Source organism: Falco cherrug, chromosome 18 (genome assembly GCF_023634085.1).
Source record: "Falco cherrug isolate bFalChe1 chromosome 18, bFalChe1.pri, whole genome shotgun sequence".
NCBI classification, from domain to species: domain Eukaryota; kingdom Metazoa; phylum Chordata; class Aves; order Falconiformes; family Falconidae; genus Falco; species Falco cherrug.
In genome coordinates, this window is record NC_073714.1 from 1,660,930 (window position 1) to 1,686,139 (window position 25,210).

At 58.2% G+C, this 25,210-nt stretch overlaps 1 protein-coding gene across 5 annotated transcripts; it reads right to left on the reverse strand.

Annotated features, from left to right (window-relative positions):
- Nucleotides 1–689: 689 nt before the first annotated feature.
- Nucleotides 690–24,800, reverse strand: PLEKHA2 (pleckstrin homology domain containing A2). 5 transcript variants are annotated; one of them, XM_055696178.1, is made up of 13 exons: nucleotides 22,913–23,066; nucleotides 22,125–22,244; nucleotides 18,185–18,348; nucleotides 17,186–17,242; nucleotides 15,067–15,115; nucleotides 13,927–14,024; nucleotides 10,117–10,263; nucleotides 6,958–7,104; nucleotides 6,764–6,832; nucleotides 6,543–6,613; nucleotides 5,510–5,573; nucleotides 4,560–4,637; nucleotides 690–4,131 (listed from the first exon to the last, which is right to left on the reverse strand). In XM_055696178.1, the coding sequence occupies exons 3-13, from the start codon at nucleotides 18,323–18,325 to the stop codon at nucleotides 3,787–3,789; spliced, it is 1,266 nt and encodes a 421-aa protein (XP_055552153.1). In that variant the 5' UTR covers nucleotides 18,326–18,348; nucleotides 22,125–22,244; nucleotides 22,913–23,066; the 3' UTR covers nucleotides 690–3,786. The 5 variants fall into 5 exon arrangements, with proteins under 5 accessions (XP_055552153.1, XP_027659606.2, XP_005438090.2 ...); XM_027803805.2 differs by lacking the exon at nucleotides 22,913–23,066 and adding an exon at nucleotides 22,523–22,801; XM_005438033.3 differs by lacking the exons at nucleotides 22,125–22,244; nucleotides 22,913–23,066 and adding an exon at nucleotides 24,596–24,800.
- Between the last annotated feature and the right edge of the window lie 410 nt (nucleotides 24,801–25,210).

A 25,210-nucleotide genomic window follows, 5' to 3' on the forward strand; every position in this document is an offset into this window, starting at 1 on the left:
ACCACATTCTTCGGACCAGTGAAACAACAGGGCTGAAAAGCCCACGGTGGGGAAAAAATTATGCAGCGAGCCAGAAAGAAAAAAAATTTCCATGTGCAAAAGCCCACGGTCATTAACATCTCCCCATGTCCTTAGCCCAGGAGCTGCCAGCTAACAGCAGGACCTCAGATTCCTTCCGTGTACAAGGCTGTCATGGACTATGCTGAGGAATACCAGGGGTATTGGTCTGACAGCTTTCCTCCTGCCTGCGTATTCAGAAAGGCAAAGATAAACCAAGAGTTTTATTGGGCCACACTTACCCCTGGAAGGGCTCAAGATGAGCCATAGATGGAGCTGTCTTAGCATCACCAGCCATAAAATTAAACTTGCACCTCAGGCCGGGAGGATGCGCACCGCTTGGAGACAGGATGGTTTCTGCTCCAGCCTCATGTCCTTTACCAAACACATGCTCTGGCAACAAGGGATGCTTCTCACGTGGTTAGTCATTGTCCCCTTATTTTCTAGCAGTGACAAACTAGATCAAAAACTTTTTCAAAGCAGAGGCCATGGTGGCCCTTTGCCCTCCCTTCCCTGCGGTCCCCCCCCAGCTGCTGCACCCCGTCCCCTCACCCTGGCAGGGATGGTGTTCGATGCCCCCAGCAATAATTACCCAAAATACACAATGCAAACAGACAGCCTGGGAAAGCGACTGGGATTTCCTTTTTTTTATTTAAAAACACAGAAAAAAGGGCATTCCATCTCCTGCAGACAGCATTTACAGGCAAGGGGCGGGAGGTGAGTAACCGACACCATGGGAGTCACGGAGCATCGCCCACATGAGGCACCCCAGCCCTAAGAGCACTTGAAATCCACAGCCAGTACTTGCACAAACGGCTGAAACCGCTTGGGAGTTTCCATAGAAAAGAGCAAACCCATCTCTCTCACCACTCTTTCCGCACAAGACACCTCGAACCTGCATGTACCTCTAGGAAAGCGGGGAAAACTCACAGCACACGCTTCATCTTCAAAAAGGAGCAGCTACTGGGGGATGCGTTCATCCACACACAGGACAGCTAGGAAGCAAATGCAGAGATGAGGGGATAACAAGTTTGCTTTAAAAATCACTGCAAAGCTCCACTGAGGTCTGGCTGCATCTGCCTGGTCCTTTGGGGTGGGAGAGAAATTCCTCCCCACCACACCACCTGCATGACGGACGGGTATGGAGCCCGGCTCAACTCTCAACATGCTTGTTTCAGTCTCACATTCAGCCTTCAAGCTGTCCTGGGGATGCGGGAGGGTGGGAATGAGAAACAGGAATGTTGCAATAGCTGGAGCCACTGGTAGTTTCTCCTCCTGGATAATTAACCCCGATTGTGCAACAAGCTTCTGCTTTACCATCCCAGGCCCGAAGAAACTTTCCAATTAGCAAGCAACAAAAACACTTGGTACTCCATGGTTTTGAAGCCTTGCACCAAGTAACCATCATCTCTCTGCATTTGATGTTCTCCAGAAATGAGGTCAGTGTGCTATCACCAAATGCTGTGACTCTGTGATTGATAGGCTTACTGAATTACCAAGACATTTCTGAAACACCATGTTACGAGCCAAACACCAAGTCAGCCTAAAAAAAAAATAATGATTTCAAACACTAGTGCAAATAAAGCAAAAAGGAGAAGAAAAAGGAACAGCATGATCTAGGTTTCTACAATTAAATAACAAATACGAACACTCACCCTGTACCATTATAGCATCGATTCTCACTCATTTTCATAGTTTCAGTGTTCTCCAGCACCTCCACACAACCCCCTTTGAGCCACCCTTACCCCAAATCTGCGAGGCCCTGTCGCTGGAGGCACAGCCCCTCCAACACAGAAGGGGATCAACGAAGGAAGATGCAGTTTTAACCTTGTTAAGATCAGTCGGGCTAATCAGCGCTTGGAGCTCAACCGATAAAGCCCCGCTCAATCCCAGGCTGAGCCCAAGCTAGGCTGAAGCACAGCTGTCAAACAGCTGGAGACTGGGAAAGGGCAGGGACAAAACAGATTTCTTTGCTCCTGGGGAGCACACTGGCTGATTTTGCAGAGCAGAGAACGTGTAATGACAAGAAAAAAAAGCAAAGACGGAAAACAAAAATAAAAGAACAGATAACTAGCCCACAGAGAGGAGAAGCCTTGTTAACTCCAGACCACTCCAGGCGCTGCCAAGCTGGCCACGCCACTGCCACACTGGCCACCCAGATTCCTCAGCAGGAGTAGATCTAAGACGGCAAAAAACGTGCCTGTGTCTGACGTGGGACGTGGCAGTGCGACTGGGCCAAGGCCAGCACATTTAAAACCCCTGTGCCCATCAGCAGGGCCCCGCACAACCCCTGGCACCCCCTGCAGTCCGTCCCCCTCCCCCGCCCCGAGCTCCGGTGCCAGTCCCCCTGCAGCTGGGATGCCCACAGAGTGCAGCAGCCCCATGCAGGGATGCCTTCACTTGCTCTGCTTAACACAACTCCGGGCTAAAGCTTTCCCACCCAGACGTGTGCTGCTCTCCACAGGGCACAGACAGAGCCCCAACCATCCTCCTCACTCCGCCACCCCAGGTCCAGGCAAAAGCCCTCAAACAAGGTGCTGCAGCACCTACGCCTGCATGGGCTTGCTGCAGCTCTCAGTCACAGCAACGCAACCTGCTGCTGGCAGCAAGGACAAGGACGCGCATCCTCGCTCGGTGCCAAAGGACTACACACACCTTTTGGGGTGAAGGTATCAGACGATCTCGCTGCCCAGGGAATACCTGAAATTTCTACACGCTATCTATCACACCTTCTACGGCAGCTTATTTAGTTATGGAAATGATGAGTTTGTGTTGCTCTCAAAACTTCCACTCATTTCCATTTCAAGGCAGGCAGCAGGTGAGTTGGCTGGACAAGCCCTCCCAGTTTCATTAAACACTTGGCTTTTGTTGCTTTTTTGCTAAAAGCACTTCACCACCTGGGCAAGACTTTCTGGTGCCCAGATGCATGCAGTGCAAAACCACCACCGTACCTGAGGAACCTCCCGTTGCCGGCAGCCGCTGTTGCACCAGCTGCCTGCCCAAGAAGCATCAACGAGCCTTCCAGAGGGGCTGGGCGGGCAGCCTGCAGCACTGGGTTTCAACGTGGCCACCGGTGTAAAGAGGTATAACTAAAAGCCAACAGACCTGTTGATACAGCACTAGTCAGGCAGTGCACAGAGCAGGTCTCCTAGGGAAAAAGTCGCCAAAACGGGCAGTTGCAGTGTGTCCCTTGTGCAGGCAGCTGCGGGCTGGTGTCTCCACAGCTCTGCCCAGCTGCCCAGGGAAGGCTGAGCAGCATGAAAAGGGTGAAAAATGTTTTTCTGAACACAAGAAAGGCCACTCTCCCCTTCATAACTCCGAGACCCCCTGTTGCTTCCTCCAGGCTTGAATTTTGGGGTAAATTATGCGGTTGCGGAAGATGATGCCCCCTCCTCTGCGCCGTGCTGGGGACCAGCGCTTCTCGCCCCGCAAAGCCAGAACACGGAGCCACCCGGGGCAAAGCGCAGGCAGGAACCCCGTCCCCGGCAGGGCAGGGCACCAGGACATGGGTGCGGTGGAGCCTGTACCGGAGGGAAGAGCAGCAGTGGAGGGAAGGGGCCACTTCACCCCTGCTGAGAAGATGGGGTGAGCTTGGTCCAAGACACTGAGCGGACGCGTGGAGCCCAGCCGGCCTGGGCACGGCGTGGCTGCACACCCCAAGCTACCCCACGGGGACCCCCGGCAGCCAGGGAGGCGGTGCACAGAGCCGGGGGGTGGCTCAGCGCCTGGTCAGACATCGGATGTCCGGATGCTTTCATCGTCCAGGTCAAAGGCGAACGGCTTCTCCTTGAGATGCTGCGGCTCTGACTTGTGCCGCAAGCGCTTGCCTGGCGCAGCTCCAGCATCGCGCTCTGTGAAGGCTGGCATGAACACCGAGTCTCTCAGCAGCGTGGGCATCTCCTCCGGCACCGGCTGCTTCCCCTCTGCCTGTGGCACCGGGGTCCAGGGCTGCCAGGACGAGGTGGAGGGGGCTTTGCACAGTGCTCTCCTCTCCTCCGTCGCCTGCCTCTGCTGGGAGGGGGCCATGGAGCCCCCAGGCTTGACCATGGAGGTGGATCTCATGAAGGACATTTCCTGCAAGGACAGATGCAGAGTGAGCGCTGGGCTGGGGCTGGGGTTTGTGCATGCAATGCTGCGAGCAATTTGCAAAGCTCTGGGGACCAGAACCAGGCTCTTTACAAGCTCTGTAGAAAGGAAAAAAACCCAACCCTAAGCAAACTGGAAGTCTGAATTAAATGGCCCTTTGCCATCTATCGGGCTCTCGCTTGTGCCTTGGAGCAGAGCGGGGTTCACGCAGGTCCAGTTCGAGGGCTGAATCTCCCTTTTCCATGTTTTTCAGGGAAACTTCTCCAGTGACTGGCAAACCACCCCAGAGAGGTCAGGGATCTCACGTCCTGGAAATGGGCTAACCCAGCACTTACACAAGCCACTAAATAATTATCTTACACATTGGCATAATCTTCATTTAACACTAAACTTTAAGCAGAAAGGACATGACCTACCCTCGGGCGGTTTTTCAGGGCCTGGACCGCCCCTGTGATTACTCGGATCCAGCTGTGCATGTCCTCAGGGCTGTCTGCCTGCAACACACACCAGCAAGGATGAGACCCTGCCTTCTGCAAGCCCCCAGCGCAGCCAGAGCTGATCCCCGCCGCGCCGAAGCATGGGCACGCAGGCGGACAGGCTACCAGGGTTCCCGGTATATTTGCTAATAATTCATCCTTGCTTAAAAACCACCACATCACCCTATTTTCCCCTGCAGTAGGGGAACCACTCTTCACAGTGCAGCATTTTTGTATCAGGAATAGATAAAGCATTTAAGAAAAAAAAGCCCCAAACCATTGTCGGGGTGTTAGCAGTCCCTGCAGCAGCAGAGGCTCAGGGTCTGCACCCTGCCAGGAGCCCCCCCGGACTGTGCTCTCTGGGCAGCACGGTTTGGGGCTTTGCCTGTGCGTGTGGGGATGTGCATCCACGGCACGGAACGTCACGCCACGCCAGTGCTCTTCAGGGACTCACCAGTGCCAAGAGCCCTGTGTACATCATCCCCTGCCTGCTGCCGCCTCCTGCCCAGCTCAGCCCAGCAAGAGGGAGACCAACAAGTGCCCCTGCGGAGGGCAGAGGGGGCTGCCCAAATCTGCAGCACAGGCGAGGGGCAGACGCAGCCCGCGCACCCGGGATGCTCATCAGATCGCCCCGTGCTTCTGTCTCTGCTTTTTCCTGCTCACACAAATAGCCGCTATTATAAATAAGCCCAAGGGGAGAAGTGAAACCTCCCGGCAGTTCTCCCCTGCTGCCCATGCCCCGGCGCCAGGCGAAGCTGTTACACACTCATCTGCTTGTGCTTGCTGGCCAGAGGCTGCAGGGGAACAGCCCGTTTGCAGGGACGGGGCTTGCACAAGCTGTCGAGAGCTGAAGTGCTGCCGAAAACACAAACCAGACTCGGCTGCCTCACCTGGATGTAGAAGGTCCTGGAGCTCGTTATGATTTCAAAGAGGTTGTCCCGCATCAGGAGGTCACTAGAAGCAGCGAGAAAGAGATGGTCACTACCCAGAAGTCACCATGGTTGGGGAACAAAATAAAAATAAAAATCTGTGTTTATCCTCATCTCTAGAGTGTGCTGTGGGAAAACATGCTGAAGGCAAACCTTGGATCCCATCAGGACTTGGAGAAGACTCCAGCTCCCCAGAGACCTTCAGCTACACACACACACACCAGCTTCTGCTGTCTGCATGCAAACCCCTGCCCCTCCCCAGAACTGTAACCCATCTCATTTACAGTTTGTTTTAAATGTGAGCCTTCTCTGACTTATTAAGAAGAAACAATTCAAGGATACATTAATAAATTACATTTTACTGTAGCTACAGAGGGGTTTTTTCTCAGTTAATTTTTCATTGCAAGTCTTGAAGTTACTTTAATTTTCTCAGTATTCACTGCAATAAATTGTTCCCAAGACATTGTGTAGCCACCTGTGCTAGTTTAAGGAAAACACCCATATGTGGCTTTCGGCTGCTTTATGAACACCTCTGTTCCTCCACCGCACGATGCTATTTACTGCGCAGGGCCCCCACTCCTTAATCTATGGAGATAAGGGAGCTGCAGGAGAGCCCCTGCCCAACAGAGGCGGCTACTGGCAGGAGGAGGGAGGACAGACAATATCCTGCATCCCGCCACATTTCCCCGATCCACTCGGGGGAGCTGAAGGGGAAGAAATTTCTTAAAAGCAAAATGAAGAGGCAATGTTTAGGTTACGGTGAAACAAGTGAGCGGCCGCACAGCTCAGCCCGGCACCGTCTCGCAGCAGCAGCTGCTGTTGGGGGCCCTCTGGGCTCCCCGAAGGAGGGAGACGAGTTCCCTCCCTGCCTTCCTCGGGCTCAGCCCCTCAGGGAGCTGCTGCCCCAGCACCTGGAGCACTCGGGGCTCCCCTGGGCTGCTCCAGCCTGGAACAACCTGGGGCTACCGCGGGCAAACACAGGCAGGAGCGTTACCCGGACTTGACCAGGCACTCGTGGGTCTTGCAAATGTCCTTCAGGAGAATCGAACGCAAGGGCTCCTTGTCCTGCGGAGGTGAGAGGAGACAGTGATGGGCTTGGCTGGCTCCTGGGCGGGCAGCGCCAGGCTGCGCCTCCCACAGAGCCCCCTGCGCCAGCAGGGCAGCGGCCCCAGACTTCGGCTCGGGAGCAGCTGCTGCCATGCCGGGGCTGCTCACCTGCTCGCACTTGTAGTAACTGATGGAAAATTCATCCAGAACAAAGTACCGGCGCTTCCAGCTCTTCCTCTGGAAAAGAGGAGGAAACCACTTGGTGCTGGCTCTGGTGCTCTCCCCAGAGCATCCCCAACCTGGGGGAAGCAGGCAGCCCAGGGCCACCCCCCAGCTCGGTACCAGGGACCCGCAGCACTCACCACGTTCCCCTGCTTCACGCAGTAGCCGCTCTTGAGGACGGGCGGCCCAGTGGGCGGCTTGGCGGCCGAGGTGGGGATGTAGCTCTGTGAGCGCCGCAGCAGCGGGTGGGCAGCCACGTCGCTGCCCTCCCCTCCATCGCCGCCGTTCTGCAACCAGAGAGCAGAGTCACCGGGGAGCCAGGAGAAAGCCGGGAGGGCTAGAAGGCAGAACACCTCAGCTGGAGGGAAAAGAGGCCAAAGCAAGCCCCGAGCACAGCGCTGCAAGCCAAGGGCTAATCGCAGTGCCTGCGCACGAGCAGGGGAGCAAACCAGTCGAAAGCTGATTTTATCTCATTACATGCAGCTTTTCAGACTGCTGCCCGAGTACTACTCACTATTGTGGTGCCCACATATCAAAAACAACATTAAGAAATTGGAAAGGCTACAGAAAAGTAATTTGAGGGCTGAAGAAAATCCCTTGCAGCAGGGAAGTTAAAGGACCTCATCTGCCTCACTTATCAAACACTGAGAGGGGACTCGACTGCACCGCAGACCCCCTCGGGGGGGAAACGCAAGGAGCTCTTTCATCTGGCAGAGGGAGGCAGAGCAAAACCCACCAACTGGAAGCTGGAGCCAGACAAACCCAAGTTAGAAAGTAGGGATGCTTTCCAGCTGGAGGAGACAATCTATCATGGGAATAAACTGCTCAGGAAAGCTGTGAATTCTCCGCTCCACATTTGCACAGCCAAATTCTCCCAAAAGGAACTGTGATGTTCTCAGATCAGGTGGAAACAACTAACCCTGCTTCCTCTGCCCCAAGCTGTCTCTTGCCAAGTGCAATGCTCGCTGCGATGAGCACAGGCGGGCTGCGCACATAGCTGTGTGCCCAGCACCCATCCCCTGGATCACGTCAAGCACTTCCCAGTGCATCCCAGGGGCCAGATTCCTGCCCTGCTGCCAGAATCACCCTCTTGCGCTGCCCCATCCCCCAGCAGTGCCCTCCCTTCCCCCTCGGCAGCACAGAGGATGGTTGAGATGAAACATCTGTGCTCATGTCCTTCCCCCATCCCTCCAACCCCTTCCTCCAGCTCTGTGCTGAGGTTTGAGAATTGCCATAGCAGCCGGGGCGGCTCTCGCTACCACCAGCCTTATATGGCCCCCGCGCCGGTGCGGTTAACCAGCGACCTGCCCGCGCTGCTCCTTCCAGCACCTTCGAGAGGCTGCCTTGGTTTCTCCGGGACAGACACAAGCAGCCATTTGGCTGGCCCCAAACTGCTGCCCAGCACCTCTGGAGAGCAGCGGAGCAGAGCTCCAGCCCAGCCGGGATGGGGAAGCCACCCGCTCCCCTCGCCTGGGGTGGCACCAGCTCTGCTGAGCATTGCACATGTACGTGTCCAAACCCAGGGATGGGGATGCTGCTGCGACAGGGAGCACCATGCCTGGGAGCCAGCTGATGCTGCCAGCCAGTCTGCAGGCGCAGCCAGAGCAGAGGGCTCCCAGCTGCAGCCCCCGAGCTGTGGCAGGGCAGCGGCGGCCGGGGCAGAGCCAGGAAACCACAGACGCACCCAGGAAGCTGCAGCAGGGGAATAGCCATTTCACGTGGGGCAAGCAGCAAGAGCACGGAAAATATTCCGGCAGCTGATGCACCACCTCTAAAAAAACCCTCAGTGAAAGGAAGAAATCGTGCGAGGGCTGAGGATAGAGCTCGTGGCTCTCAGGAGGTGGTGGCATGGGGGGAGAGGGAGGCAGAGTCAAGGGTCAGAAGGAAAAAGGAGCTTTAACTCACTGAAACAAGAGAAGAAAAGTTGCAAGTTTGGCTGCTGCCACTTGTTTGCAAACTTGCACGGCTCCCAGGGACACGGAGGGAGGCACAGCCTTCTCTGCCCTTCCCCACCTCACACACCGGGCTGAGGGTCCAGCAGCATCCCACTGGGCAGTGGCACCAGGAAGGGATGGCTGCTAGCCCAACCCTGGGAGCAGCACCAACCCCACACACCTCTGCACCCTGCTCCTGACAAACCCTGCAGCCAGGAGAGTATTAAAAGCACCTGCCAGAAAAAAAAAAACACTGCAATGAACTAATTCTCTGCTCTATTTTGAGTGCTGCCACTGTTAAGAGGTGAAGCGAGACCCAGAGCCAGACAAGTGCCCAAAGGTGGGAGATGGGGAGAGCCACATGCACACCCGGCCACGTGCCGAGGGAAGGGGGTGCAGAGCCACGGCAAGAGGTACCAGCCACCATCTGCAGGATGGGTCAGTCCCTCTGGCTGCTTTGGTGGGGGCAGTGACATGGGGCCCCTCTGCCCCAGGCACCCTAATAGGGGATTTGGACCCACGACGTGCAGGTTGATGGTGTGGGACAGCCAGGAAGCCAAACAGATCCATAGCCTCCTGTCCTCCTCCTCCTCCTCCTCACACTCCCTACTCTCATCACATTTCAGAGCAAGACAAAGGAGAGGTGCTACAGGGTGCTAAGTGCAGCTATTTATACACCCCTGAGTGGGAAGGGTTTGCAGGCACCGAACTGGTTTCCAGAAATGAAAGTGCAAACCAGCCTCCCCAACAGCCCAAACCAGCAACTGCCACCAGCCCCAAGGCTGGACCCTCCCAGACCCCAGCCCAGCGCCACGCTGCAGGACCCATGCCCACAAGCTCTACTGCTCTGACACGTGGTTAGAGAATGGCAGCGCCCATCGCTGCTGCATAGGAACAGTATTTCTTCATCTGCTGCGCTGTTTAATACTGGTGGGGCACAGCAGGATGCTAAAGCGGTAACAACGCCCCGACAGGCGCTTTCCCTGTGCTCTCCCTCCCCAAAGCAGCAGTCCAAGCAGCATTTGCAACAAGTGATTTGCAGACCCAGCCACCCTCGCCCTGCTCGCCTCGGAAGGCAGCACACCCGTGCTGGCAGGACAGCGACAACAGGAGCCTGACACAACACCCCGCAGGCAGGGACCCTTCCAAGCCCGGCTCAAATGCCAAGGGCCCCGGCAGCAAAGTGCAGGAACATCAAAGCGGGGTGTGGTGGGAATGCCCTGGAGAAAGGTGCCACCTCTTCTGCTTATCCCCATTAGGAGCGGCTCTTAAAACGCTGGGAACAGAGAGACCAAAGCGGAGTGCTGATGTCACAGGGATTTTACCCCCAGGACCTGGGATGGTGCACGGATCCTGCCAGCTCACCTGGTTGATGGAGATGGGTGTGTGGACCACCACCCCCCCGATGATCTCGGTTTTGTAGGCCACCTGGGGCTTCCTCTCCTGGGCCTGGGGCACCACTGGAGGCTTCGCAATCTCCGTGGCCAGTGGGACGCTGCCACCCTTTGGCACCTACAGGAAAGAAAGTGGTGAAGGGCACAGGTGTGACCGAGCTGGGCAGCCCCACACCTGCACCAGCCACCATCCTCTCTGTCCTCCCAACCTAAATGCAGCAATGTCCCTTTAAAAAATAATAAATGAACAAGCCACCCCAATTAAGGAGGGTGTGGGCCACACCTGGGCGGTTTGCAGGAGGCACTGAGATGGGAGATGAGAGGTGGTGAATAATTAAGCATCACCTCACAGGAGTCTGTGATTCACCTCTGCAGCTCGATGTGTTTGTGGGACACCGGCTCCTTTAATTGTCCCCACTCTACGGACAGCTAGGTTTAATGATGAGCTTTCGTCTGCCTAACGAGGCTGAGCAGCAGCACGTCCGCAGGGGTGCAGCAGACAGCCGGGCACTATTTTACACACCAAACCACCCATGTGTCCTGCCAACGCACAGCCGGGCAGGTTGTGTCTCAGCTGCGAGCAGCCCCGCACCCCTGGGCAGCGGGGAGCCGGCTCCCAGTGCTGGCACCCTCACTCACCCTTCCCAGCTCCCCCCTCCAGCACCTGGCCCTGGATACAAAGGTGGGTTTCCAAGATGTCCTTCCTGACTCTGCCTGCACTTCCACTTCCCTAATGCCATTAATCGGGGTCTCTGGCTCTGACCCACCCTCCTGCCTTCCACCCTGAAGCGCACAGGGACAGACACTCGGCCCTCCCCGTGCGAGCCACACCGTGCATCGGCCGCCGGCCGAGCAGAGCTGGCAGCTGCCCTGAGTCCCCCCAGGCGGACGGCTGGACTCGCATTTAGGCTGAGACCTGGGTTAAGTCTTGGGGGGCAGAGGGCTGCGCTGAGACCTCACAAACCCACAGGCAGGAGAGGAGGAAGGACCAAGGACAAGATCCCCATCACCCCCTGGACACGCTGCCCACGCAGGGCCCCAGGTGCTCTCCAACAGCCAGGCAGCGGCGGGCAGAGGGCAGGCAGCAGCGGCACCTTCGCGTGCCATCGCTAGTGCTTCGCAAACGCCGCTGCCATCAGAGCAAGGGGCCAGACGACAGTGGACTCCCACACGCCTGCACTGCACAGCCCCGTGCAGACCACCAGCATGCACCGGCCACTTGCCCCAGCAACATGGGCAAGCAGGAGGCTGGAGCCGGCACAGGCTGCCCAGCCGGAGGAAACTGTTTCATAACGCAGATGCAGAGACATTGTGGGCAGAGGCAGAGGGAAGGAGCTGCATCTCTGCAGGCAGCGGCACCAGGGGGAAGGTGCTGCTCGGCACTCAACGTGGGGCAGCGCTGCCACCAGCTTGAGCCTCCTCGTGCAGAACTGAGCAGAGCCCCTTGTCACGGTCACACCAGCCCACTGCATGCCTCACACCTTCAGCCACCAGCGCTGTGGCTACAAAGGCAGCACATGGTGAGGAAACACAGGAACCGATTTGCCAAGAGCAGAGGAGAAGTCTCCGTGAGAAGCGGAAGCTGAACCTGGATCCCTGCACCAGGAGCAATGCCCGAATTGCTGCCCCATCCTTCCCGTCCCACCGCGGCAAGTGGCTCAGACAGCAGCAGCGTGCACCCAACGTACAGCGCACACGGGTGTGCTCGGTGTGATGCACACCCCCCCAGCAGAGCCCGGGGAAGAGGGAGACCACTTAAAGCCCAGAGGCTGGTAAGGGTTAGAACACTGCTGAAAGCCAGAACGTCTCCCATGCCCTTCCGTCCCCCTCCACCCACGCCAAGGTGACGAAGCCACTGCAACTGGGAGCAGCCCAAGAAAACCCAGGCGCAAACGGAGACCGATGGGAAGCTGCAGAGCAGGGAGAGGAATTTCCCACGCAGGGCAGAGTGGCAGCGTCACCCGCATCCTGGTAGCCCTGTGTTTCCTAGCCAGCCTGCGAGAACTCCTCCCTGCAGGGCTGGACGAGCCGGTCGGCCAGCTGGGACACAGCCAGATGAGAAGAGCTGGCCAACAGCAGGGTCTGAAAGCCACAGCGCTTTTTTGCAGAAAGAGAAGATGCCTCTCTTGCTACCATCACACCAGCTCCCACCTCAGCAACACGGGCTGCCTGCAAGCAATTACCCTGGAGGAAAGTACTCCGGTAGCACACCTAGACAAACATCTCTGGTTACAACTCCTACCCAGTTTTGGAGGAGGGCTTTTATCACCTGAATAAAAGAGAAGGTACAAGCCAGAGCCCGTGTAGTCGTCACATTTAATGTATTTGCAGATAAAAAAAGAAAATACAAGCCAGGTCTGGCATTGTAGATGAGTTTCCCCCAGGGACTACAACACAGCACTCCAGTGATTTTAAAAAAAAACTCAGAAGCTATTTGATAGGCCCCAATCCTAAACTGTTTGCCATGATTCTTCCTTATATTTAATTTGCAAACCACAAACAACAGGCATCAGTGCATGATCTAGTAAAACTGTGCTAGCATTAAACATTGGCAATGCTTCTAATTGTGGTTATGCTGAAGCCTGCTATGCCCTTGACCCTTTTGCAGGATCCCACACACCCCAGGCTGGGAAGGATCCATCCTGCAAACACCCAGCCCAGGAGCCCCAGCACAGACTGTACTCCTGCTCTCACTGCGTGGGAGAGGGAGCACAGCAGCATCCCTCATCGCCAGCAGCACCGGGCAGCTGAGGAGCACAGACTCTGTGAGTTACTGGGTCAGTGACCATTAGTTTACGGTTATATGGACACAAGAGCGAACGAGAGGAGATGGCAGAAAAAATCCTTCAGATCCAGGCACAATCCGCCCTGCAGTGCCCTACAGTGCAGGGCATTTGCTACATTTCATCACAAGACCTTGTGTTCCAGGAAGAATAAAAACTGAGTAAATAAATTACTGAGGCACAAGAAAGATGCCCTTTGACAGCCACAGCAAGGAGTCGTTACGCACAACCCCAGCCAGCAAGAGCAACAGGAGGGAAACGGCCCCAGAGCAGCGGGGATGGGAACGGCTCCAGCAGGACCTTCCCTGGGTGCAGCTGCCGCACCCCCCCGCAGCTGGACAGGGAGGGCAGAGATGGGCAAGCAAACGACAGCAAAGTAGATCCCAAGCAGGAGGATCCCTGGGGATGCTGAACTTCCTCAGTCTGGAGCCAGACCCCTGAGAGGGGTCACCGTGTAGCTCTGGTCTTGCAAAGGGCGACAGCAAAGCCGTCCATCCCTGCGTGCTGAAAGGCTGCGTCCCCAGCACATCCCTCCTCCGCTCGCAGCATCCCTCCCGCAGATCCAAACCAGCACACAGCCTGTGTCAGAGCTCTCTGCTCTCGCAGGGCTGGCTGGGGGACCAGGGCACGCTGCCCTGGGAATGAGGGGGTTTTGGGAGCTACAGGCCCCTGTTACAGCAAAGCAAGGGGTGCACCAGAAGCAGAGCCAGCTCCAGAGGAGGACAAGATGCTGCAGCCATTAGCTGAGAGCTGTGCTCCCCTCCCTCCCCAGCGTGCCTCGGCTCTAGCCCAGAAGAGAACCTGGGAAGTCTGACGCAGACCTGCTCCTGGGCCAGGGGCAGCCTGGCCGCCGCCACAGCTGCTCCCCGCGTGGGACCGGGAGGCGATGCAGGAGGAGAGCACTGCAAGAAGGAAGAGCGCAGCTCTTCCAGGCGCTTATCGAGTGGGCCATCAGGGCAGGACACAGCAACACCAGAGATGAGCGTAACGCAACCTACCGTGATCTTACTGGCCCGGTTCAGCGCCTCCACCCAGTCCTGCAGGTCCTTCTGATCGCTGGCTTGTAAGAAATAGCGCTGAGATAAAGCATTGATAACTATCAAAGAAGGGAACAAGAAGAAGAGTTAGGGAACCCCATTCAGTGCTTAGCATAATCAAACAAACAATAAATCAACAATACAGCACCTCTCAACGCCCAGACCAAGTGATTTGCAGATACTGGTCTCGTAACCTCTTGCATGGAACAGCGGCTGAGGGGCCAGCGCTGGGGCATGGAGCAGGGATGCAGCAGCTGGACGCGCCCTTGCACCAGAGCTTGGGGAGGGCAGGGCTGAAGCCAAGGCTGTGGCATAGCCAGACTAGGGCTTAATTTGCTGCTGAAGTTTGCCCCTTGCACAGGGCGTTTGAGGGCCCCCTGGGACTCGCTTCACTCAGCTCTCAGGTTTTAACTCCCATCCAAACCGTTGGTGGGAACACCCACAGGGGGATGTGCCATGCACTCTGGTCTTTGTCTTGGGCTACATCCCTTGTCATAAAGTATTGCAAAGGCAACCTCGTTCCCTTGGGACAAGTATGTGCTTGTGCCATCATTTTTGTTGCTTTAAACACGAGTTCATAGCTCATACACGAGGCACTGAGGCAGCGTGGGTAGGGCTGAGGCTGTTGGGGGGGGGGGGGGCAGTTGGATACCAAACATCCCTTCCTTGCACCACAGCAGCAGAAGCTTCTGCAGGTATTAAAATGGAAAAAAAAACAACCTGTATTGCACAAGGTAGTGCAGCACAATGGGGCACACGGAAAGGATTCAGAAGCACAGCAAAACTGAGGGACCGTCACGGAGGGAACCCACAGGGCCTTGCCTCCCTCACCAAGCTCTGTCTGTGCATCTCACGTGGGCAGTCCCAGTGACAGGGCCACCACATGGGCCTGTGGCTCGCACTAGCCCTGCACTGGCCCTCTGGCACAACGTGCCAGGCACTGCCAGCAACCCCTTCCCTCCCTGACTGCCAGGACACTGCAGGCAGGTCCAGGGGGTCTGGACAGCAGCAGCCTGAAGGGCTCACGGGGGAGACACCCAAGCTGCAGCCTCCTGTGGGGTTCCTCCCTGGCACAGCCTCGCGGGGGTCCCCCTCACTCACCAAAGCAGAATGGAGTTTTCGGCTTCTGTTTCGGGGTGGCGATGCTAACCTGCAACAGAGGAAATTAAAGAAAAACTTAAAAGATAATAGCACAGGCTAATGGCACACGTGAGAGCTGAAAGTTCCCACACACACGGCCACGATGGAGGAGAACTGGTGCTGCCCAAGCTCCCAACTCAGTCCATGCTCCCGGTTCCTCCAAGCCCCCAGCCCAGCACCAGTGCTGCAGTGTCAGTGCAGGGGCGAGCGCCCAGCTGCCGGCACACCACCAGTGGCAGCCTCACCATGCCCTGGCCAGCAGCCGCTCCAGCACGGGGGGAGGCACCGCCTGCCCTCCCCAGCCCCCCGATCACCCCCGTCTGCAGATGGGGAAGAGAGCCAGCCAGCCCGCATCAGGGGACAATGAATGCGGCCGGTGAGCAGGACCCAGTTAGTACACCTTCCCTGCGCACCTCCCGGTCGGAGCCCGGCTGCGTGCCACTGTGGGAGCCCACAGACCACCGCTCCCACCCCAGGCTCCGCCACCCCGGGAATGCCAGGCAGGACCCCCCGCAGCACGGATGCCAGGCTGATGCTCAGCACCACCCTCGGGGTGCCGGCATGTCCCGTGCCCATGAGGACAACATGCATGGCATGAGCCCAGGAGCTGCAGCACAGCTGCGCGAGCTCTCAGGAACTGGCCCGTATCAGACATAACGCAGACCACATGTGGCAACGAACGCGTGGTCCCAGGGGAAGGTCAGCGCAGAGACGGGGCTTTCATCTCCCGCTGTCCCCCCCCGGCACTGGCTGCACTGTAAAGCAAAGGACAGAAAGCTTTCAAAGGCCTTGAAAATGCGAGTTTCTGCTGGACTAACACAGTCACTCTTGTCAGCAATTAAGAAAATTGAGGGAAAATAGCAGTGGTTTCTCCCTAAAGAGTAGGAATCATTTATATAAGAATAATATTCCCCGGGGCTCCAAGCACAGCATTCATGGAGTATTTATTCTGACAGGCTTCCTCCTTCAGAGCCAGTCTATAATGCTTTAAATATGTTTTCTCAAGCAAACCTCCATTTTTCTGGCATATTTACCGTTGGTAGTTAGAGCTGCTGGCATAACCCAGTCCTGCAGTTTGTGACCAAATGCTGTCCTACAGCAATTTTCATTTAGGCTAAAACATATATAATTTATAAGTGAGGCTCCTTCTGAAATGGGGAAGGCTCAACCTCCCGGCGTTGCTTCATCTGCGCTTAATTTATAAATCATGATTCAGCAGGAACAGAGAGACCCGTCCAATTCTTTATCCGGCTCCAGCACGGAGCTGAGCCTGGCACAGTGGCCGCAAGCCCCCCACTTCCCCCGGCAGCAGCCGAGGGGCAGCTCACGGGAGGAGGATGGTGGCAGCTCTGCTTTCCATGGCCGCGGCTCAACGCGGTCCAGTCACCAGCCCTGCAACAGTTGTCCCTGACTGCGCTACTTTTGCCTTCCCGTGGAAGCCAGATAATGCCACTAAGACACACACAAGACTAAGTTTCCAGAGGTTTCATCCCTCAGGGTGCCGCTCTCGATGCACTGGTGCTCCTAAACCCACTGCAAGGGGGATCCTGGCACCATCTCTACCTCCCTGTCTTCACTGGGCTGGAGGAGCCGCCTGCTGCGGACCTGGGGCTCCAGCAGGACCAGCGGCGGGCAGCCCCGCACCGGCGTTACCGGGACTGAGTGCCGAGGGGCTCCGCAGTACGCGCAAACCCTGGCCCGGGCCGGTGCCAGAGCAGCAGCGCCAAGCCATCACCAGCTCCGCGTCCAGCTGTACCGACACCGCACGCCTGGCCCCACTCAGCCTCGTTCCTTGCAGCAGAGCAGTTCCTCTTTGCCCGGCACCCCGACCTCGCAGCCATCCCATGCCGCTCGGCAGCTGAGGCCGAACACCAGTCCCAGCGCTAGGATCAGCCGTGCCACAGCAATGCTCCCCGCTCCCCGCCCAGGCTCCTGTCCCAGGGAGGAGGGCACAGGCTTGGGCAGGATGAGACCTTGCCTCAGGCGCTGCCAGGGTGAGCCATCACCTCTCCTGGGAAAGCTGCACAGACACAGGGACAACAGGGAGCATTCATTTTCCCTCGCCCCACCCCGACATTACCTTGGAAATATAGGTCAGCTGCAGAGATCCGACAGCACCCGCACCGATGGCCAGGTTCTGCAAAACATTTAATGAGCAATGGGAGTTAAATGACAGGCAGAACGCAGAAGAGGCGAGCCAGGCTGTCATTCAGCATCACTGGGGTCAGGCAGCAAAAGCAACAGCCACGCTGCCGGCCTCGGCTGCTTCCCTTCTGCGTGCTCCTGGTTCATCTCACACCCTACGAGCAGCCGGCGCCAAGCACCATGCCCTCCCCGGTCCTGCTCACAGCCCCGGGCAGCCCCACCTCAGGTGCAAGCTGGGCTCCAACTCCCCAGTGCGGCACTGGGAGCCGGAGCCTGGGCCACCACCGGCCCAGAGGCTGCAGCTGAGCAGCTGAGTGCTTCCCCTTGCAACAAGGCAATGAAGAATCTGCCACAAGATGCTCTTCAGGAAGGCAGGTGCCTCCCCAGCCTACAAGCAGCACTTGAGCACCGTGGGGTTTCCAGGAGGGTCTTCCTAGAGCTCAGCTCTGGCTCTTGCTCTTTTGAACTTGACTGCAAGCACTGGGGCAGCTCCCAGAGACACTGGGCACAACAGGCACAGACTCCATCTCCCCCAGCTACCCAGCTCCTGGTCTAAGAGCTTTTGCTGCATGATACCACTTCCAAGATGACAACTATTTCTAAGATAACCTCTCCTCTTTCTTGTCATCACTGTCTCTACACTAAGACACAAGGAGATGTAACGCCTCACGTTGGCACAGCATCTCTATAGGCTCCTCCAAGGTGTCAGTGGCAGGGCAGCCCTGGAACCCACAACAGTCACCGGGGGGCTGCTCTGCTGGAGTTTGGTCGGGGCCACATCAGCTGCAGGAGACCCTGACAGACAGCATCGTCCTTCGGGGAGCCGGAGGAGATGCCTCCACCACGGCAGCCCAGCAGGGAGGCTGGGATGTGTCTACACACTCCTCAACAATTTCCACAGACGTGCCCATGGCCAAGCAGCATGGGACCCTACCTGAGGGTTGTCCATGTACCACAGGAGGCAGTTGGCCTGGGTGTCCAGGATGAAATACCTCCGCAGAAACTTGCCACAGGTCTCATTTTCTTCAATGTCCAGGAACCCGCAGATACGGTTCTGTCGATCCAAGTACGGCATGCCGGGCTCCTTCTCGCATCACCCTGCGGAGGAGGGACAGGCAGGGAGAGGTGGGTGCTCTGCTCCCACAGCCCCAGCTCCCCAAGAGGCTGCTCCTGCACCCACGGCCACCTCAACCTGTTGGTGCCAGACGTGCTGCGATGCCAGTGCACTCGCCCAGCCTGCATCTGAGCTCACAAGAGGGAAGGGGCAACCTGCCAGGGCTGGTCCAAATGAGCACGTTAGCTGCCTCCCCTCACTGAAAAATGAGGCTTTTTCATAAATGCGTCCCTCCCCACAGAGGTGCACATGGCCCCCTGGCCCCGAGAGCTGCCAACCCCCCTGCGGCCAGCGAGCTCGAAAGGCGTGAAAGCCTGCACGAGGCTCAAAGGTGGGGCTGGGGCTTCGCTCCTCACCCAGCCCCCTCCTCTGCATTGAGTCCCACGGCCGCTGGCCAAGTTACCTGCAGGTCCAACTTCCCAACCTGCCCAAACCTCCTGCTGCAGCTGCCAGGCCTCCACAGCCCTTAACACACACAAAGTCAAACGGCTACCGCCAGGCGCTCGCGCTGCGGGGAAGCTGCCAAACATGAACGTCACCCCACACGCCCTGGTGACAAGAAGGGGTGCCAGCGTGCCGGCCCCGGGTGCAGGCAGGAGCAGGGTAGATCACACCAGCAAGGTGGACCAAAATAGCTCAGCAAGGAACTGCAGGACTCTGGAAACCCGGGAGCTGCAGATGGAGTCAGTCGCTGCACGGTGCTGAACAAACGCAGTGACAGACTGATTCCAAGTGACGGTCCTGGGCCCCCAGCCACTCCATCACAGTGATGGTCGCATCCCAGCGGCTGCCCCCCGGAGAGCTCAGCAACGTGGGGTGGCAGCCCACTTACAGAGGACAAAGTAGCCACAAAGGATCTGGTGGGAGATACCGGGTCCCTGGGAACTGCAACAAAAAATAATCCCAAAGCAGACTGTGCGCTAGAGAGAGCCTGAGCACACTCCCAGGAAATGGAAAACAATCTGCAACTCCAGCAGAAAATCTGTGCAGCCAGGATGCAGAGTCAGCAGGGAAAACAATGACCCATCGCCGCGGGGCCAAGCCGTGTCACCAGGTCTGCCAGGGGCACGGACCCTCCCCAGCGCTGCCCCCAGCCAAGGCGAGCCCGGAGGTCACCTCAGAGCCCAGCCCGGCCGCTGTGGAGGAGCGGAGCTGGGCTGCAAGGACAACCTCGTGGGCAGCCGCTGCACAAACCTCCTCTGCCAAAGCAGGGAAAACGCCACGCCAAGCCTGCCGCGGGACGGGACGGGGCACGACGGCCCCGAGCAGCCAGACCAGGGAGCGTGGCAGCCGTGTGCCCACGAAACAGGCTTTGCTCGTGTCCCCTGTGGGCACCAGACGCGGGGAGCCCAGCGTCGCCCTCAGCCACCCCGCAGCAGCCACTGAGTCAGCAGCAGTGGGTGCACATTGCCACCGCTTGAATTTGGCAGCGGCTCCCGCCCACCGCGCACGGCAGAGCTAGAGCCACGGTGAGGGGAGCCCCCCAGCACCCCTGCAGTGGGGCTGCCCCAGCCACTGCGCCATCGCTCCCAGCCATGCGCTGGCAGCGAAGGCAGCGCCGAGAGCCACGGGCACATCCCTCCGCCCGGGCAGAGCCCCCTCGCCGCGGCTCAGGCTGGGCAGGCAGCGATGGAGGTGGCCGTTACCGAAAGGATGCGAGCTGAACCCAGTGTGGTTTGTCCGGTAGAAGAGGGGTGATTTGCACAGGTGCCACGAGCCGAGGCTGAACAAATAAAAGATCTCATGCAGAAAAGGAGGAAATACTATTTTTGAACCGAATGGCTGCAGTGGAGTGGGGCCCTGAGAGGCAAGCATTGTGCAAGAGTTGTGGTGCAGCTGCAAAGGTAGAGGTGGCAGAAAACAAGTCAACCTGTTGTGAGGATCTCAGAGTTTATCATCAGCGTTTCAGAGATGGGTATCACTGCTTTGCTGAGAGGGAAATCATACTGCTTCAGTAGAAGAGATTGTTTTAAAACAACACGTTTGCCCTGATGCAAAGGTTATGTGGGCACTTTGCATTTTTTTTGTGGGCGGGGGGAAGCACACAGAAAGCAGATTCCCAAGTGCCCTCAACCGTACCAACACGTTCAGACCAGGCCTCATAAATTATCTCTTCCTCCTGCTGCTAATAAAAGTCCAGAGACTTCTGCTTATGAGAGGAATGAGAAAGAGCTGAGGTGTGCCACAGGCAGCAGAGGGATGAGCCCCCAGCCCCTCAGGGCTGCGGTGCCAGACCCATGGGACGCCTCCTGGGACCCCCTACGCTCCCCCTGCCATCCTTAATTAACACGGGCTGGGCTGAAAGCCCACAAACCAGCTCAACTTTTCTGCTCCAGCTGACCTCAGACTGCACTTGGATATGCAAAAATCTTTGGGCAGAGGAGATTGCAATTGCTCCAGACTCTGCCCTCCAGACCACACTCCCCTGAGCCAGCCAGGCTCCCTGTCCCCTCACATCCCACTGCCTGCAGGACATGAACTGTCTGTCTCCTTGCAGCCACTGAGAACTGCACTTTTCCATAGGAAAAGGATAAAAGTAGCATCTCCAGCTCCACCAGCATGTGGGTATTTGTTCCCTCTCCTCAGGAACCCCGGGAGGGCTGGAAAATCCTCAGTTTGCAATAACCTTTGCTATTTATACAGCACTTTGTAAACTCCCCGTCACAAATATTTCTATGTGAGACTCAAACTTGTGCTTTCTGTAGGAAGGACACAAGACTAAACCTGAGGGGGAGAGTAAGAGGGACTTCACAGAAAATCAGCATCATTTAAAGGTGCGGATGAGTCCCTGACGGCCTCGCTGTGAGGAGGTGCTCCAGGGGGCAGCCTTCACGGAAAGACAATGGACACCACACTGGCACTGGGCACAGGAAGGTTTACCGATGATGCACATGCCCGACTCATGGAGGCTAATCCACCATCCAGTGACTTGAACTTCCTGAGCATGCCACCAAATCAGGCCCTCAGGGTCTCACGACCAGATCCCATTTATGAATTTACACCATTTTGTAATAAGCACATTGGAGACTTCCAGGGCTCTTCCCCACCTCTGAAGCAAATGACTTCCCAGCTTTTTGAGAGTCATAATATCCCACCAAAAAGGACAACCCTTTTCTGGCTCAGTTAACAAGATGACTAGAGCAATTAGGCTACAGAAGGTTTACAGCAAAAAATACCCTCTCGCCTGCCTCCCGAGATCCAGGTAAGCGCTTCCCACGAAGAGCAGAAGGTGCAGGGCACCGTCCAAACGGCTCCCGAGCCCCGCTCTGCAGTCACTGCTGGCTCCAAGGCCTCGTGTGCAGCCACACAGCCAGACTTTCCAGGAAGCACCCCCAGGACGCCAGCGCTTCACTGCACCGTCACGGCTGCCCATGCCCTCTCTGCCCAGCTCCTGGCACTCACAGCACAGCTACAGCCACAGGAGCGTGACCCAGGGACGCCCCGCAGCAGAAAAAGCCAAGGCAATGAGACCTGGCATTCCAAGCATCGCAGCAGCACTGGCCAGAGGCATCTCCCCGCCACCTCGCCCCAAAGCACAGCCCATTGCACCTGCAGGCAGCCCCAGCAAGCAGCCTCAGCATCATCATCCTCCTCCCCTCTCACCCACCCATCTGAGCTGCCCTGGTGCTGGCTGGGGCACAGGACGGGTACCCCCGTTTCACAGGGGCTGCAAGCTGCGATGCCCACTGCCCCCATGCAGCTCCGCGAGATCGGGGTGATGGCTGCGAGCCGCAGCGGTTGCAGCACTACTTCCTTTTACCTGGTCTTGCAAAGGAGTTTCCAGCGTTCACCCCGCCGCCGTCGATCCGCAGGCTGACACACGAGGCAGACGGTGTAGGCAGAGCCCAGCAACTAACTCATGCTAATTCCAGACGTTTGCCTTAATTAAATAATTAACCTGTTGAAAGGCAGGCTGGGAGCAGCAAGGATGCGTTTCTCCAACTCCCCACAGACAAACAGCCAGGAGAACGCTCGGAATCGCTGCAGATCCCGACGCTCCCCGTGCGTTTGCTGCCGACCCCACAGACCCCAGCAGAGAGCAGTGCGTGCAGCACCCCCGGGCCTCCCGCAGGGACCCCGTCCCCCAAATCAGGGGCTACCAGCAGGAGCAGGCCCCGCTGCCCCCAGCCCCCCCACGCCCACGCTGCCAGCACTAACGTGCAGGAGCGACGGGCACCGCCGCCAACGCCGCGCGGCCTCTTCCCTCCAGATGCTTCCAGCTGCGGAGCCTGGAGTTCCTGCCGCATCCCGGGACCGGCGGAGCAGCCCCGCTTCCCAGCTCCACCCCGGGGCCGGGCCCCCCCGGACCCCCGGCACGGCAGCCACCCAGCGCCGGGCGGGGCGGGGGGCGCTCCAGCGCCTGCAGCCGCCCCGAGCCCGCGGAAGCCCCTTCGCCGGGGGAGGGCTGAGAGGCAGCGCCGGAGGGAGGAGGGGGCAGCGAGGCCCCCCTGCCCACCCCGCGGGGTCCTCCAAGAAGCGCCCGAGAGGGGAGCGCTGCGCACGGGCGGGACGGCGGCTCCGCGGCCACGCGCAGCGCCCCGCACTCACCCCGCGCTGTCCGTGGGCTGCGCCCCCCGCGCATGGCCGGCGGGGCGGGCCGGGGGCTGCGGCGCGGCGCGCACGCCGAGCGGGGGGGGGGGGGCGGGCGGAGGGGGTGTGCCCCTGGCTCCGCCGCCGCTTTTTTCCGGGTTAATTACGTCTGCCATTAGCAAACCCGGCCCCGGATGTGAGTGCGGGGCGCGGGGGGGCGGCCCGTGGGGCGGGGGGAGCTGCGCGCCCCTGCACCCCGCGCACCTGCAGCGGCCCCGGCGCCGGGCTGGGTGCGCCCCCACGGGCAGCCGCCGCGGGGGTCCCGATTGGGGCCAGCCCGGTCCCGCTGCCCGCCCGGAGCGCTGCACCTTCGCCGCGGGGTGGGCGAGCTCCTCCGAGAGCCCCTGCCCAGCCCCAGGGCCATCCAGGCAGACCCCCACCCCACCCCACCCCCCGCAAACTCGGCAGAAAGCTGCTCGGTACATCTGTGCCCTCCGAGAGCTCCTGCTCCGACACCGGGACGCTCGGGCAAAATGCTTCCCAGGCCCCCCACGAGCTGCCCCGTGAGGAACGGCTGCATCCCCACCACGTGAAACTGCCCACCACCACCACCACCCGGGACCCACCACCCCAACCGAGACCCCACCTGGGCAAGGGCCAGCCCGCAGCGGGGCGAGCAGCGCCTGCGCCACCAGCAAGATGCTCAAAATAGCAAGTGGCTTCGCATGCAAGGGAAGTCAAGGGTGGGCACGCTCCGGTGGTCCTGCCGTACAGTTAGGCCTCACACTGACACAGAATCCCAGGGCTTCCAAACCACACAGGGCTTCACTGCTGCTTTACAGAACCTTGCTCTACTCCCACGGCCTTATTATGGGGTGCAATGTCAGATACAGCAGCATCAGGGCAGATAACAGGCACGTGACCAAGAGCGGCATGCGTCTCGGGTGAACTGCCCCAGCCTCTGCATCAAACCAGAGCAATCCCCGCTGGTTTTGTTTGTGGTTCAGATCCAGGCTCCACCAAGCCGACTGCCCCATGCGTTCCCCCCTCCCCAAGCAGCAGTTAGAGCACTCACACGCTTTCACACCAGCCCAAGGATGCACACGCATCTCTGTGGGCACATGCACGTGGAGTGGCAGAGCTCAGAGCTGGCACCGCAGGAAGGGGGGGAGGCTGGAGAGGATGAGCCCCCATCCGGACCCTGCAAAAACACCACAGCACTGCGGGACAGAGCAAGCGCCCGATGGGGTTGGCACACCAGCCTCGCAGGGGGAGAGGGGCAAACCCTGCCAGGTAACACAGAGGTTATGCTGGGTGTCCAAACTGAATTGCACCGCTCACCAAAACACCGCAGACACCCTTGCAGCAGGTGAGGTCTCTGGGGAGCCAGCAGTTAACCCTGCAAACAGTTATTCGTGTGCTCGTGGAGCCCTGGGGTTCCTCCTCACCTGAGGAAGCTGCAAAAACGAAGCCTGGAGTTAATAATTGATGTTTTCCAAGAGCAGCCACTGCTCCCCTTTGTGATGTGGTCTCAGGGTCCTTGCCATCTTCATGAACCTCCTCCTTTGAAGCCCAGGGCAATCAGGCATGTGCTGGGCTTGCAGGCACTGCCTGGTCACCCAGAAAACTTCACAGTTGCATCAACCAGTCATTTGTTTGTCAGTCATCTGAGCCCATTACCCACACCCCAGAGGTGCCTACCTGGCTCAGCCGATGTAGCCCAGACAGTCAGTGGTGCTCACACCCAGCCCGGGGGATCAACTCTGCAGAGCTCTGCACCAGCTCTACTCGCCTCCAAGCAATGCCAGTGACCCCAGCCTCCAGCTCCATGCCCCTCACTCATGCTGTATCGTCAGGGTCTTTCCTTTATTTAATTTTAAGTGCTGAGGATCCAGTGCTACACATTTGCAGATTTTCTTCCCAGAGCAATTGCACCCTGTTCAGTGCTTGCTGTACACAGTGTTGTTAAGTAAACACATTGCCTCAGCCCCCAGCATTTCCTATGGCCTGGGTCATTTTTAGAACAAAGAGGTTCTCCTCCTCCCCCCCCCCCCCCAGCTTTCCATGTTGCAGAAGATTGCCCAAATGCTGTTACTGAAACCATGTGTGTTCATTTCTGTGTGACTCTGCTCCAGGCCCATGTCACCGCCCCAGGAGCAGATGAAACCACAGTCTGTCACAGCAGAGCAGCCTCCAGCCCGCTGCAGAAACAACGCGCTGGAGCGGGGCAGGCGAGGGCCCGGGGGGGCTGTGCTCACCCGGCTCTTGGGCTGTGCCGGAGCGTGGCACTGACCGGACATGAGCCGCCGTTCCTGC

Excerpts from the sequence above, each read along its gene's own strand:
- PLEKHA2 (XM_005438033.3), bottom strand. The coding sequence starts at position 18,325 with ATGCCGTACTTGGATCGACAGAACCGTATCTGCGGGTTCCTGGACATT. Across the intron at positions 6,833-6,957 it reads GCGTGAAGCAGGGGAACGTG|AGGAAGAGCTGGAAGCGCCG; the intron begins GTGAGTGCTGCG and ends CCTCTTTTCCAG. Across the intron at positions 4,132-4,559 it reads CCCTGAAAAACCGCCCGAGG|GAAATGTCCTTCATGAGATC; the intron begins GTAGGTCATGTC and ends CTGTCCTTGCAG.